The following is a 13,282-nucleotide window of genomic DNA, read 5'->3' as shown; positions in this document are numbered from 1 at the left end:
AGAAGATCAAGTTTCAGCGAAATGCACTCCTAACGCAAAAGTTGCGGTGGCTCGGTTCGTATCACCGGGAGACGTATTTGCCGGAGCACTGCTCTACTGCAGCAGAGAACACGACGGCAAATGGTTCCTGCTGCATTCTCTATAGTTTCTGGGGCAGTGTGGTGGAAGGATAATACTTTAGAAAGATGATTGGAGAGTTTCACCGATGACCGTGCCCACAATTGACGGGATAATTAATCGACGATGACTCCCGATTTACGCGAATTTGATGTGAATGCAATCTGGTCTCGTTAAGATCCCTCCTACAATCCTGTCCGTGCTATGCGACGGGGGGCGGTGGGGGTGGCAGTCATTTACAAAGGTGGCCTTGAGCTCGCGACGGAAATTCCACATTCCTGTCACGGCCCAGACCTTTGATAGGACAGCCAACGTTGACTTCCCGCGAAGTTGTTTTGCTCTGTTTAATCTGGCGCGAGGACTCGCAGCGACCACGATGGATTAATTTGTCATTTGCGAAGGGGCGATGGATTGCCACCACGTGTAATCCCAATTGAGTAATTTGCGGGTAATTTTGCGAATTTTGGCAAAATTTTTACCCTGCCGGCGGCAGACAGCGGCACCCCCGCACCCTTGCCAATGACGTCAGACGATGTTTAACGTCTGTGCTGTGAAGGAGACGGCGCGTCGTGGTGTGATCACCGTTATTGCACCGCAGTGTTAACCAGGGGCAGCCGCTGGATTCGAACCTCTGTGACGAGCGGCGAACGCAGCGCCACCGCCGGGGCTGCGTCGCCACCGTTGAGTCAGCTGATGTTGAAGAGGGCACAATCGGTTAGATGCAATGTCGATGAAATTATCTCTTCCTTAAAAATAAATATATACTAACACGGAATAGCTGTGCAGTGATGTGCTTTAAAAAAATATATATAGAGATTTGTAGTGATTTATACATATTTATTCCTGTAATTAAAAAAAAATTACGTGAAATTGTGTACATTTAAATACCCAGTGCATACGTAAATGTCGATGATGCACTGGCGCAGCCGCTAGCGCACGTACATCAATCTGATCTTTTTTTTCTTTCGCAATTTAGGGTGGCATCAGAGCGATTGTTGGTAACCATGGAGAACCACACGTCAAAGGAAGGAGACCGTGCACCCAATTATTCCCTGCTACCTTTTTCAATCCTTCACCCCATTGGCCCGCGCTTTGTGAACCCAGCAAAAAATTCTTCTGACGGAAATTTGGATTCGCCAGTGATTAAAATCGCAGGTATTTATATAATCACGCGGTGTGCCGTCAAGTCCGTAGGAATTATCCCATCGCGTATAACCTTCAAAACACACGGTGCACGACGCACATGTGGTCATAAAGGAGGAGAAATCAATCTCGGCTGCACAGGCTCTGACGTCACGGCCTCTTTGAGGCACGGCCTCCATTGTGTGGCACCGCACAAACCCTCGGCAGCTGCCGCCGCCGCCACCGCCGATACTGCCGCTACGCTCGGCGCGGGGGGGGTTCGGGGCGGGGTGGGTGGGTGCCTCCGTCTGCAGCGAGCGGCAACGACCGGCTCCCGGGCGCCGTCGTCGCGAGCATCCGACGCGTGGCGCCAGCCGGTTGGAGCGCGGGCGGGTTTTTCCTGTGAAGCCGTCGCTGGTCCGCCCGAGGAGGAGCTCTTGGTGGGGTTAAATCGTGGGCGTGTGCGCGCGCTATTCTGCTTTTGGCTGCTTCTTCTTCTTCTGCTGCTGCTGCTGCTGCAGCCATGTTCAGCGCCGACTCGTCACGTCAGTATACTCTATTATTCCTCTCCTCCCGCAACACCCTTTTGTCCGCGCCGCCGCCTTTGTCTGCGCCTAATGTGCCTTGCATGCACTCGCACTTTCTAGGTCGCTGCCGAGCGTTCGGCGATTTTGTCCCGTTCTTGCGATGATGGAGGGAATATTTCGGTGACATTTTTTGCCGTGCCTGCTGCAATAGACCATTGATTATTTTGCTGTTGCAGGCACTTGGCCGTGGTGCGCTGTCGTCCCTTTGACGCCTTAGGAATATGATATTTTGCTCCACGATGTCGAGCCGCGGATTAATTTGTGCTGCTTAATTTCCGTATCCTCGGTTGACGTTAAATTGGCTTGGTTAAGGACGTGGCACGCTATGACAGCAGCCATGATCTTTTGATTATAAATAACCAAGTGGCTTTGCTATTCTTTGTGCTGTCAATGAAAGGGATGCGTGCGCCATATTATAAATACTCGGCTGCACTGCTCACGGTTGGCTCCGTATCGTACCGTTGCTTTCTTCGTTTTACCCCTTCAGAGGTGAGTAAATGTCTCGTCAGATGAAACTGGGGGGGGGCACACACACACACACACTGGCATTTGTGGACAGTCTCGTGGTATTACGCTACCGCACGCATTGGACAGAAATGTATGTGTTACGTGAACTGGACACGAATCTATTGATCATGGTAATATATTATTGATGTATTTGGATGTGATTTAGATGGAGGTGAAAGCGAGGTTCCTCTACGGTATTTTTGTTTTTAGAGCACATGGAGTCTGTCTGGCGGGGCGGAACAGCGTTTTCCCGCTCGCTATCTGAAGGTTGCGAATTCGAATTTTGGTTGGTGGTTTGACTCGGCTCATCATCCGACCGGGGTTGATAAAATAGGTACCACTTGATGAGGAAGCCATGAAGTGGCTGCCCTGTGGATAGACTCACCTCTGCCGTAAGAATGTTGAATTTCCACCACCTGGCTCAGGGCTGTTAACAAAGAGCCAAGCTTTGCCCGGGTGCTCATTCGAGCAATAACTCACTTTGATATTTTGTGCTTAAAAAAAAAATCTACGGTTAAAAAAATATCACACTAACAGCAACGTTTTTCTACCGAAATATGAATTGTCACCAAAACCTTTATTATAAACTTATTCTGAAGTCCCTCGTTTTAAAGCTTATTCTTATAATAAGCCCATCAAACGTACTCCAGTGTAGAGGAAAGTAAAGGATTTCACCTAAACAGGCATCCGTTTAGCATCGTATTCCCAAAAGCCATTGACGTGCTGTCACGTGTTTGTGCATACGGCATCCCTGAAATGATATCTAGACCACTCTCCCGTATGCAGTTTTAACAAATCAGCCGAGTTGCTGCCATTACTATGGACGGCCTTGGGCCCTTTTATTTCATCATCTTGGGCCATCTCTACGCGCCCCCAGGATGCTCCCTGCGTCTCCTCCGCAGTAACGCCGAAATCAAAACGTTGCCATTTTGTCGCCAGTCACCGTTTTACCAAGGGTCTTCATTTGTTTTAACGACCACCAGCCTCGCGATCACCCAGCAAGGTGTAGCCCCTCGGCTTGCTCCCTCGTGGCCTGTGGTCCCGTCTCTGGGCTGGCGGTGTGCACGCTCGCTCGCAGCTCGCCCCACCCGCTCGCCCTTTCCCACCGGACGGCTTCGGCGGGCCCTGACTGCTGAGCTTAACGATCGTTGCCAACTGTTAATGGTGCCGGTGGGCGCGCGTTCGTGCTCGCACTCGGTGTGTGCGTTGTGCCACTGTTGGGGGGGTGCATTCAAGTGCTTTTTGCCGAGCCGTTTGTTCGAGAAACGAGAGTAGTGCCGCCGTGGTTCTGACGGAGGTCGTGACGGCGCTGCCCGGCGGGTAACCGCCGTTTCGCCGCTCGTTTGCAAAGGTTTCCGCGGTTCAAATCTGGCACGTCTCCCCCGATGAACACCGCTGCGGTGTGCGTTAACCGTAAAAACATGCTCGGTGGGCTTCACAGTGGACGCTCAAAGATGCCGTGACGCAATTCAAAACGAGTAAGCCATTGTGAGATAGTGGTCATGGCCCAGATTTTGCCAGATTTGAAAGATCTGCAAATTGCTCAATTGGGGATTGCACGTGGCGAAAACTCGCCCCCTGCTGTCAAAACTACCGCAGACCGTGTCTGTGAAACACAGAGCTCTCTGTTTCACAGACACGGTACGAATCGCGAATGTCCTGAATTGTTATTCATTATTACGAGTGCGTTGTGGCCTCGTTTGGGTCGGCGTGCTGTGAGTGACACAGGCAAATCTTCCACGTCGGCTTACATTGCATGCAAAGATGTGGTACTCCGCTGACAGGTTCCTTTTTATACCGACGTGAATTCATGTTCTCGTTTGGGGTCTCTGGATTCCACGGGGAGGCATTTGATTGTAAATGCTCATTTGGTGCTGTTTTGGAGCATTCGAATAACAACAATTTACAGATCCAGTGCTCAATAGCAGGCGCCCGGCACTGTGTTGACCGTGTGGTATTGTTTTACTTTACTTTACCCACGATGGGCCGTGTGGGTTTGTGATGTCTGAATCGGTAAAGGTTCAAACACGTATGTATGTTGAGCTTCTTTCGCACCATACGTAGGCAACCGTGCTAATCGGAGGTGGGGGGGAAGGACAACAAACTAAACACAAAAATCGGTTCTAAAGAAATGAGTTTTCAATCTAGATTTCAAGGGTGCATAGCTCCAGCGGCTTCCTAATATCGGAAGGAAGAGCGTTCCAGAAGGCCGCAGAAGCGCGCCTGAAAGCTCGCGATGCCAGTGACCGTCTTTGTTCAACGGCGAGCATGACCGGATTTCGCGCGATGGTTTTTACGCTGCTTAACGAGATCAGCAAGGTATTGTGCTTCATTTGCGGCAAGCACTTTGTGTGCAATGAAGCCAACACCAATCTCAGAGGGACAGTGGGGCAGTGTGGTGCTGTGAATGGCGGTAGGGCTTGTACGAGGGCGTGCGTCGGAGTGAGGGTAGATCCCCGTCTCCGTGGCTGCCCATCGTAATAGCGGTCGCACCGCACACCGTGGCGTTACCAAGTTAACAAGTTAACGCACGGTAGCACCTCGGCATCGTCGCCAATACTTCCGGTCCAGCGGTTGACGGCCAGGCCCACGGCTGTCTCGGTTGCAATTTGTTTATAACCTCATTTGTTACTCGCGATGTCGTAGTTTTTTTTGTTATTTTTTGTCATTTTCTTTGAACCTATCTACGTGACTTTACCGAGAGACCCAAGAATATGATATATTTTCGTGTTTATGTCATCAGGTGTATGAAGTTTAACACGTAGGCTTTCACGACCAATATTATCCATAATAGAGGGGGGTGTTTTGGGGTTGTATCGCGTACATATAAATGTGTCGTTAAACCCCCTGCCACCCAACACAGCCAATTAGTAAGGTTTGTCACGGAAACAAAACGTACCAGTTCGTGGCTGATACAGCACACCGGTGTGTTGTATTGTAAACCCACAACATTTACTATTCGAGTGCGACGTTTCGCCAGTGATTACGTGATGATCAAATGATAATGCTGGTTGTAATGACTGGCGAAACGTACTCAAGTTGTAAATATTGTGGGTTTACTCTCCAAGACACTGGGGTGCTGTACTGATAACGAATTGGCACGTTTTGTTTGCGTGACAAACCTTACTAATTGGTGGCGTCCGGTGATTGTGGGTTTAACGACACATTTATATTTACGCGATCTAACACAAAAACCTCTTACGAAGATGATATTTGCATACAGTTGCGCTGACAGTGCAGCACAGTAGCGGTGCATATGCAAAGAAGCTATTTAGGCGTTATGGGAAACGGCGACAATACCTTGTCTGGAGCACCGTGCTAGTTCTAATTCTTACCCATATCCCGGTGATGTAATCGACACATGCGCCTGTCGTTAAAAAATCCGGCGCGCAGCTCGTTTGATACGACAGCAGCGGTCCTCCCAGTCGCGGTCGTATGAGCGGAGACGTTGGTGAATGGCAAGCGTGGCCGTGATCTATGCCACGACTTGATGTCAAGTGGGCCCACTCCGGTGGGAAGTCGACAGTGATTTCCATTTCAAGAGACCGCTGGTAGGCCCCCGTGAGAGCAGTGCAGGTATCCCACCAATGGCACGCAGCGACCGACTGGGATGAGCATGCGCCCGTGTAACGATCGTTGGGGTGCTGACAAACGTGCTGATTTGTTTCAGAGGAACGGTTATGTTGACGGAAAATACATCTTTTGAAATCTATGGGAAAGGGTCTGTTGTTTTTAGCTGAGTCCGCTATCCCTCTGAGCTCGTATTGGTGGATGGATATAAAATAAGTGAAAGTATTCACTACATTTTTTTGAAACACGTTTTTGTTTGTTAATTGGCATCTTGGCTTTAAAGAGCGGTATTTTCCAGTAAAGCTGCAACCTTGGCACTTTTGTTCAGTCGAATCTTCTTTTTTGTTAATCTGAGGACATGACTTGGTGGCTGGAAGCCATCCTCAGAGTGTGGGGATTTTCAGGCATTAAAGTAGCATAACGTAACTCGAATATAGATGATTTTGCCGGTGTAGATTCCTTGAAGGCAACAAGGGGGTTGGGGGTGAGGCGGTCCAATGCACTGACAGATGAAGTCTCTTGTCCATTGTGAGAAAGCGTCCCCATGTTCTCGGTCACCGTCGTTGGGTCTAATTCCCAAGGGAGTGTACTTCTTGTTGGCCCATTGAGTATCGCTTTTACTTTCACGCGCAGTCTTTCGTCACCAATATTACATTCGAAAATGTATTTCGGGATCCGATCGTCGTGTTGGTTTTAATGTCAGCGTTCAACGGTAACCCTCAACGACCCCACAGGGCCGGTCAAATGAAGTTGTCGCTTGGGCAAACGTGGCAATCGCTTTGGTTTCATTAGCATAACCGGAATGTGGAAAAGGGAGCGGAATTTGGCAATTTTCTACGACGACGTATCTCTTCAGATTACAAACCGTACCATCATTGGGTGTTGAAAATAATCCCGGTGTGTCGCGATATAATTTGGGGCAAAAGCTTTGCTTGGGTCTGCATAAACGATATTTCCAGGCAAGCGCGATGCTGATTTGGACCTGCATCTTCGCTAAGCGTCTCGCTGTTAGCATTGCTCAAGCAGGCCAGACTGCGGATGAGACCCTGAATATCGAAACCGGTCCGGAGTTTGTTTTCTGCTGAGCCTAATCTTGTTGAATTTACGCGCTGCCGGAAGGCCCATGCAGCTGATGACAATTGCGTTCCTGATGAACACCGCGTTGTGGAAAAATCGCGTTCTAATAAATGATCTATAACATAGGGGGTAAAGCACAGTCGGCGATAACATCGTGAGATGCGTACGCAGGCCGGACAACGACTGAGGCGCGTGGGTAGCATCTGGAAGCAGCCAGCAGCAATCCCGCCTTGCGTGTTACGACCGCTTATTCCGACTCACGCCGCGACGTCGTTCCGTTCGCACGATCGCGTTATGTAAAAAAAATACATCCATCGCGTCGTCACCAATTCACGTCACGCAAAACAACAGGCGGCGTTACGCGGGAACCGACTGTATGCATGTATGCTGAGCTGCTTCCGTTAAAATACGCACATTTATATTTTAACGTGGAGGGACGGGCATAAAGGAGGCGAATTGTGCCCTTGCGCATCTTGTTATTCGTTGCGCAAGGCGCCGTGCGGGCTTCCTGGAGCACCCCGAGTCCCCTGGGTGAGATCCTGGCGGTGAGGCTTTGCACTGTGACGCGCGCACACAGCGTTAGCAGGTGCGTGTGTGTGCGTCACAGCCCGAGCCTCGCCACTCGGGGGAATTGTTTCAATTGCCTACATCTCTCACACACGCTGTGCCCGTTATATACATGTAGGCAATCCCCCCCCCCGTCTAATTATTATTGAAAAGACATGCTGAGAATGACGCATTTTACATTAGAGGTTTTATGGGTTCGATCACGTAAACGCGTCACCGCTCGACACAGCCAAATAGTAAGGTCTGTCACGTAAACAGAACGTGCCGATTGGTTACTAGTACAGCACACCGGTGTGTTGGAGAGTAAACCTTCAACATTTACAATTCAACATCATCATCAGCCCCAGAGTGAGAGATGTGGTGTTTGCGTCGGCACGGTTGGCTGCGTACAGGGCGAAAGAAGTTCTACATGCAGTCCGTTCTCCTTTCACGCCGCGTGTTGTTTTAATAACGCGAATGAGATAACAACACGACAAATGCATTTGCGGAAAAGTTTTCTTATCACGTGGATATGCGAATTGGACGTAACGCGATCGAGTGAACAGAACTGCGTCGCGCGAGTACGCGGTTGCGACGGCTACCTCGGTGTAGCATCACGCAGGGCGGGACGCCGCTGGATGCTTCGAGACGCTACCCACGGCGCCTCAGTGTTTGTTCGTCCTGCGTTAAGCATCTCACGTGTTAGCGTGGACCGTGCTTTACCCTCTGCATTATTTATTGCAACGCGATTTCCCCCCCCCCCCCCCCCCCGTAACGCGGTGCCCTGCAGGAACGCGTAAACTGCAACCGCGTTTACAGAGGAACAGATTCCGTAAAAGCGTACACCGTGCACGCGTACTCGCGTGGAAGTGAACGGAGGGGAGAGGGATACTTTTGCTGGTCTGTTGGCGTGGACTTAACGTTTCCTCCGTAGAACCCCCGCGGACTTCTCAGTTGCCCTCCTTTACCTTTGACCCCCGTGGCCTTCCGTACCCCTTCAAGGGTCAAGGGGGGGGGACCCACTTGTTGTTTTTACCAGTGTAGTGAATGTCGTGCTTTCTGATAGTTACAGGGGTCATGTGAATTGATTACAGCATAGCAATCAAAATAATGTGTTTCCCACAGATACAAGCGGATGCCCGCGTATCACGAGTGCAAGAATCGATGTCATCAATAAATAGACGTCTCGCTACATTTCTAATTGACTCCACCCGAGCATGCGGAATTAACTCTCTTGTCGTCGTCTGTGAATGCAGGTTGAGGATAAATATCCAAACTTAATGGGGGCTAATCGGAGTGAATTATACAGCATGGTTTTTTTCTGCCCACCTATTTATTGGCCTACTCGTTTCACCGTGCGTTGATTCACCTTGGCCTCTTGCCTTGTACGCGCCGGAATTAAGACCGGAAACTGGAGGACCGCTTCACATTTCTGATGAATCCTGTCGACAGGCGATTCGCTAAATTTTTAATCTCCAATGAAATAAAAACAAGTATCAAGTATAAATGTGGCAAATCGCTCGATGGTGCTGGATTTTGTTACCAGCGAAACGTCACAGTAATCAAATGAGAGATTTTGCAGCGGGTTTACTCTCCAACACACCGGTGTGCCGAACTAGTAACTAATTGGCACGTTTTGTTTACGTGACACACATTACTAATTGGTTTAACACGTAGGCTTTCGCGACCAGTATGCATAATTGAGGTTCTTGGATTATATCGCGTGAATATAAATGTGTCGTTGAACCCCCCGCCACCCGACACAGCCAATTAGTAAGGTTTGTCACGTAAACAGAACGTGGCCAATTCGTCACCAGTACAGCACACCGGTTTTTTTTGGAGAGTAAATCCACAACATTCACTAATTTACGAACATTTACTACCTACTACTTGGCTGTGGTGGGTGGTGGTGTTGGTGGGTTAAAGACGCATTTATATTGACGCGATCTAACCCAATAAAACACTTGTTATGGAGGGTTAAAGCAACTTGTTTTTTTAGTTTATATCTGAATTATTTGCTCATGAATGTTAAAACAGTAGCGCCATGGACTAGTACGCAATATATAAAGGCAAGGAAATGACTATGAAATCCGCTGCATGCAGCGTTTTAAAAAGTAACACTGAAAAACATAAGCTCTGGAATTAATCATGATTAATTAGATAAATTTATGTTTTAGTTAAAATTTGTTTGGTTATGGAACTTCCTTTAATTTCGCGTGATAAAAACACTCAGCAGTGACCGGTAGCCTTTCCATTTGTTGTACTGTACAGTACATCAATTTATATTGTTTCCAGCTTAATCCGGTTACTTGTATTGAGTTTGTATTGATGAAGCATTTCATCTACAAGTGCAATGCATTGCTGCGGCGAATTTGACGTGATCTTTTACATTTGTCACTGCTGTGACCGTTAGGCTATTAGCCTATGACAGGCCCATAGACAGAATGAGGCCGGCTTTGGCCTCCTGTGTGTGCTGGTAATGTTTGAAGCTGTCGGTGATTGTGATACTCATGTGAGGAAGCTGTCAGGAACATATGGCTGTGAACCGAGAGCATCGGCCATAATTTCTTAGCCACAGCGTCAGAGCAAACTCTGCTCCTTCCAGGACCGATCGTCCTTACACACAAGACGAAAGAACCGCCGTGCAGCCTCAGCAGACTGTTGGGGCAAGTGCTGTTAGCGAGCACATATGAAGGCCGGCACGGTACACGAGGGGGTGGGTGGCCAAGCCCCACGTCCGACCGCCTTTCTCTGCCTAGTGGCGATGTTTACACATTGCACCGGGTACTCATTTGAGGCTGAGTCTACCTAGGGGAGGCCCAGGACCGGTTTAGATAATCGTCACTGTTGTTGGCCGTGAGCGGTGAATTGAACTCGGGCCTCCGGGTTTGAAGCGCGCAGCGCCTTAGCCGCTACACTAGCAAACAAAGACACGGAGACGCACACAAAAAGAGACGCACGCATTTTCACATATAAGCATAATCCTCCAAGATGTGATTATATGATGCTTTGACTTTCTCTCTTTGTAGAAACATATCAAAATCATAATCTTTATTAATCTTGGAGAAATCCGATGGTGCTATGAAGCACCTTTTCACAGATGTCCAGTCGGGATGGCTCTGCAAGTTACAACAACAATACCGAAAAAACGATAGGAGTGCATATTTTAGGAAAGGTAATGATATCACTGAAACGAAAACTAAACGATTTTTATTTTTACCCTATAAAGCCCACTGAGCTATTAGTTATTTTTTTCCGAAGCGACCTGGATGTCACAAATGATAGCTCAACGAAGCGGCTTATCACGTGGAAATTCAAAGCTGCTAAATAAAGAGATTATCTGGCCGCTCCTCACTCGGCTTGCCCCGAGCTCTGCTCGGCAGGCCGTTTGCCCGGCAAAGGGGCGTTTTGATCCCACCGGGGCCATGTGGCTTCCACCACGGGTGATGCTCCGGGTGCCGCGGTGACGAGATATTAACTGCCTCGCCTGGTATACAGGAGGTCGGGGGGTGTTTGCGTCGGCATGAGAGAGAGACAAAACACAGACACGGAGACACATGGACAGACACAAGCCTCTCTCTTCTGCGGCCGTCTGGAACGCTCTCGTTTACGATATTCGGAAGCCACTGGAGCTATGCACTTTTAAATCATCTAGATTGAAAACTAATTTCTTCAGAACTGCTTTTTGCGTTCAGTTTGTTGTTCTTCCCCCTCACCGCTGATTATATTTATTTCAGAAACATTGTGGCTGTAGACCAGTGTTAGCAAGGTTGGCGATGTACGGTGCGAAATAAGTTCAACATACACACACACATAACAATAATACCAAGTGTTCAAACTGTCAGCTGGAATACAAAGGACTTTTATTTGTTATGGAACACGCCAGATATAAATGGGCGAGAGATAATAATGGTGCGGCCGTCTGGAACGCTCTTCCTTCCAATATTTGGAAGCCACTGGAGCGAGATTGAAAACGAATTTCTTTAGAACTGCTTTTTGTGTTTAGTTTGTTGTCCTTTCCCCGCGCCTCCGATTATAAATTATCACGGTTGTCTTCGTACGGTGCGAAAGAAGTTCCTACATACGTACATACGTACATACGTACATACAACAGCGGAGGCAGTGGTGAATCGCCAGGGATCACCCGGGTTCCGCTCACTCATGACGAAAGCGTGGGATGTACCGCGCCGGCCGGAATCGCCGCAGTAGTCTCAAACTTTCTAGTGGGGACCCCCAGCATCAGCTGGCCCTGTGCGACATAACGTGACTCGGGTGCCGTCTGGCACGCATGCATCGGTCTGTCCAGTTTGTGGGGGGGGGGGGCACGTTGCAACACATACCCTATTTGTAGAGTGTGTAGGTATATATGCCTACACACCCTATTTGTAGGGTGTGTAGGTATATATGCCTACACACCCTACATACAATGTAGGCATTAGTATCTGCACACATTAGGGGGGGGGGAAGAGGACTTGTGGCACTTTGAAAGGAGAAAATGATTGGTTATGACTGCGATGCGAAACATTGTAAAACTCTCCACTCTCCCATTGTGCAATGTTGTGGTTCCGTACGTATTGCCTGTGGGAATTCACTGCTTGCTCAACTTCAAGCCTGACATTCGAGTGCATTGTACGTATTCTTCATGTGACCTCAGAATCGCCAACCAAAGGGGGCAGGGTTAGGGTCGAGATAGGATGGAGAATTGGAATTGTTTCTGTTGTTGTTGCCAACTTCAAGCTGCCCTGGTGTAAATGGTGAGTGCGCTGCACTTGCAAGCCAGAGGGTTGCCGGTTCGATTCCATCTCCAGGCATGGCAGTTTGGAACAACGGTACAGATATCAAATCCCACTCCTCCCCCTCACCTCCCCCGCCTTTATCCACCCAACGGTATAAATGGGTACAACCGCAGCAGTTGGTCAATCGGCAGGTCACGTGTGGTGGGTTAAAATGTGGGCACGCCCATCTCTTCCATCGCGTCGAGTCAGTGTGAAAGAGTAGGCCAAAGGCCCTCTTAGAGTCCGCTCGAACGGAGGCGATTCCACCGGCAGCGATGTCCTGTTGTGGTAAATAATATAACAATTATAATAAATTATATTGATTTGCAACCACTTTAATTTCATCAAGCTAAACTCTCCACAGACTACTTTACTGTCGTTTTATGCTACCCATATTCGGCATTGTGCTGTTGTTCTGCTTTGTGTAAACTATTGGTCAGTAACGAATCGTGAAGTGGGATTATGGCGGTGGTGGCGGTGGTGGTGGCGCTGGCGATGGTGGCGGCCGTGTTTCTGACGTGTCTTCTTACTTCTGTGTGTGCTGCAGTGGCCATGTTCCTCAATACGCTGACTCCCAAGTTCTACGTGGCTCTGACAGGCACATCCTCGCTAATATCAGGCCTCATCCTGGTAAGTAATTTCCTCCCCCCCCCCCATAACACACATCTCTCATGCGCCTCCTCGAGTACACTATAAAAGGTTAAATGTTGTTCCCTGGAATTGCTCGCTCACGCCACGATCGGTGAAAGGGCCTCCACAAAATCGAACTCGAGAGGGTATATGGCCTACTCCTCCACGATGTCCAGACGTGTTGAATGCGGCCGGCATACACCGCGCGTGACCTAGCGATCGGCTCAAGACGGTATCTGAATTTATGGGAAAATGTTTTATTTGTATTATACCAGGTAAGGCCTACTGAGCTATGTAGGTCTTTTTCAGAGATGACCTGTCCAACAAATGATAGCTCAGCGAAGTGGCTCA

General features: G+C 48.9%; 1 protein-coding gene across 6 annotated transcripts in view; it reads left to right on the top strand.

Annotated features, from left to right (window-relative positions):
- ST7 (suppression of tumorigenicity 7) overlaps positions 1-13,282 on the top strand; it is a 94,028-nt gene that overhangs the window by 15,699 nt on the left and 65,047 nt on the right. For all 6 annotated transcript variants that reach the window (XM_078614361.1, XM_078614357.1, XM_078614362.1 and 3 more), the window contains one exon: positions 12,849-12,931. In XM_078614361.1, the coding sequence (XP_078470487.1) occupies positions 12,849-12,931 (83 nt within the window). The remainder of the gene's footprint in view (positions 1-12,848; positions 12,932-13,282) is intronic.

Source organism: Lampetra planeri, chromosome 44 (assembly GCF_965212315.1).
Source record: "Lampetra planeri chromosome 44, kcLamPlan1.2.h2, whole genome shotgun sequence".
Lineage (NCBI taxonomy): Eukaryota > Metazoa > Chordata > Hyperoartia > Petromyzontiformes > Petromyzontidae > Lampetra > Lampetra planeri.
Note: the sequence above shows the minus strand (reverse complement) of the source record. Positions and strands in the feature narration are given on the sequence as shown.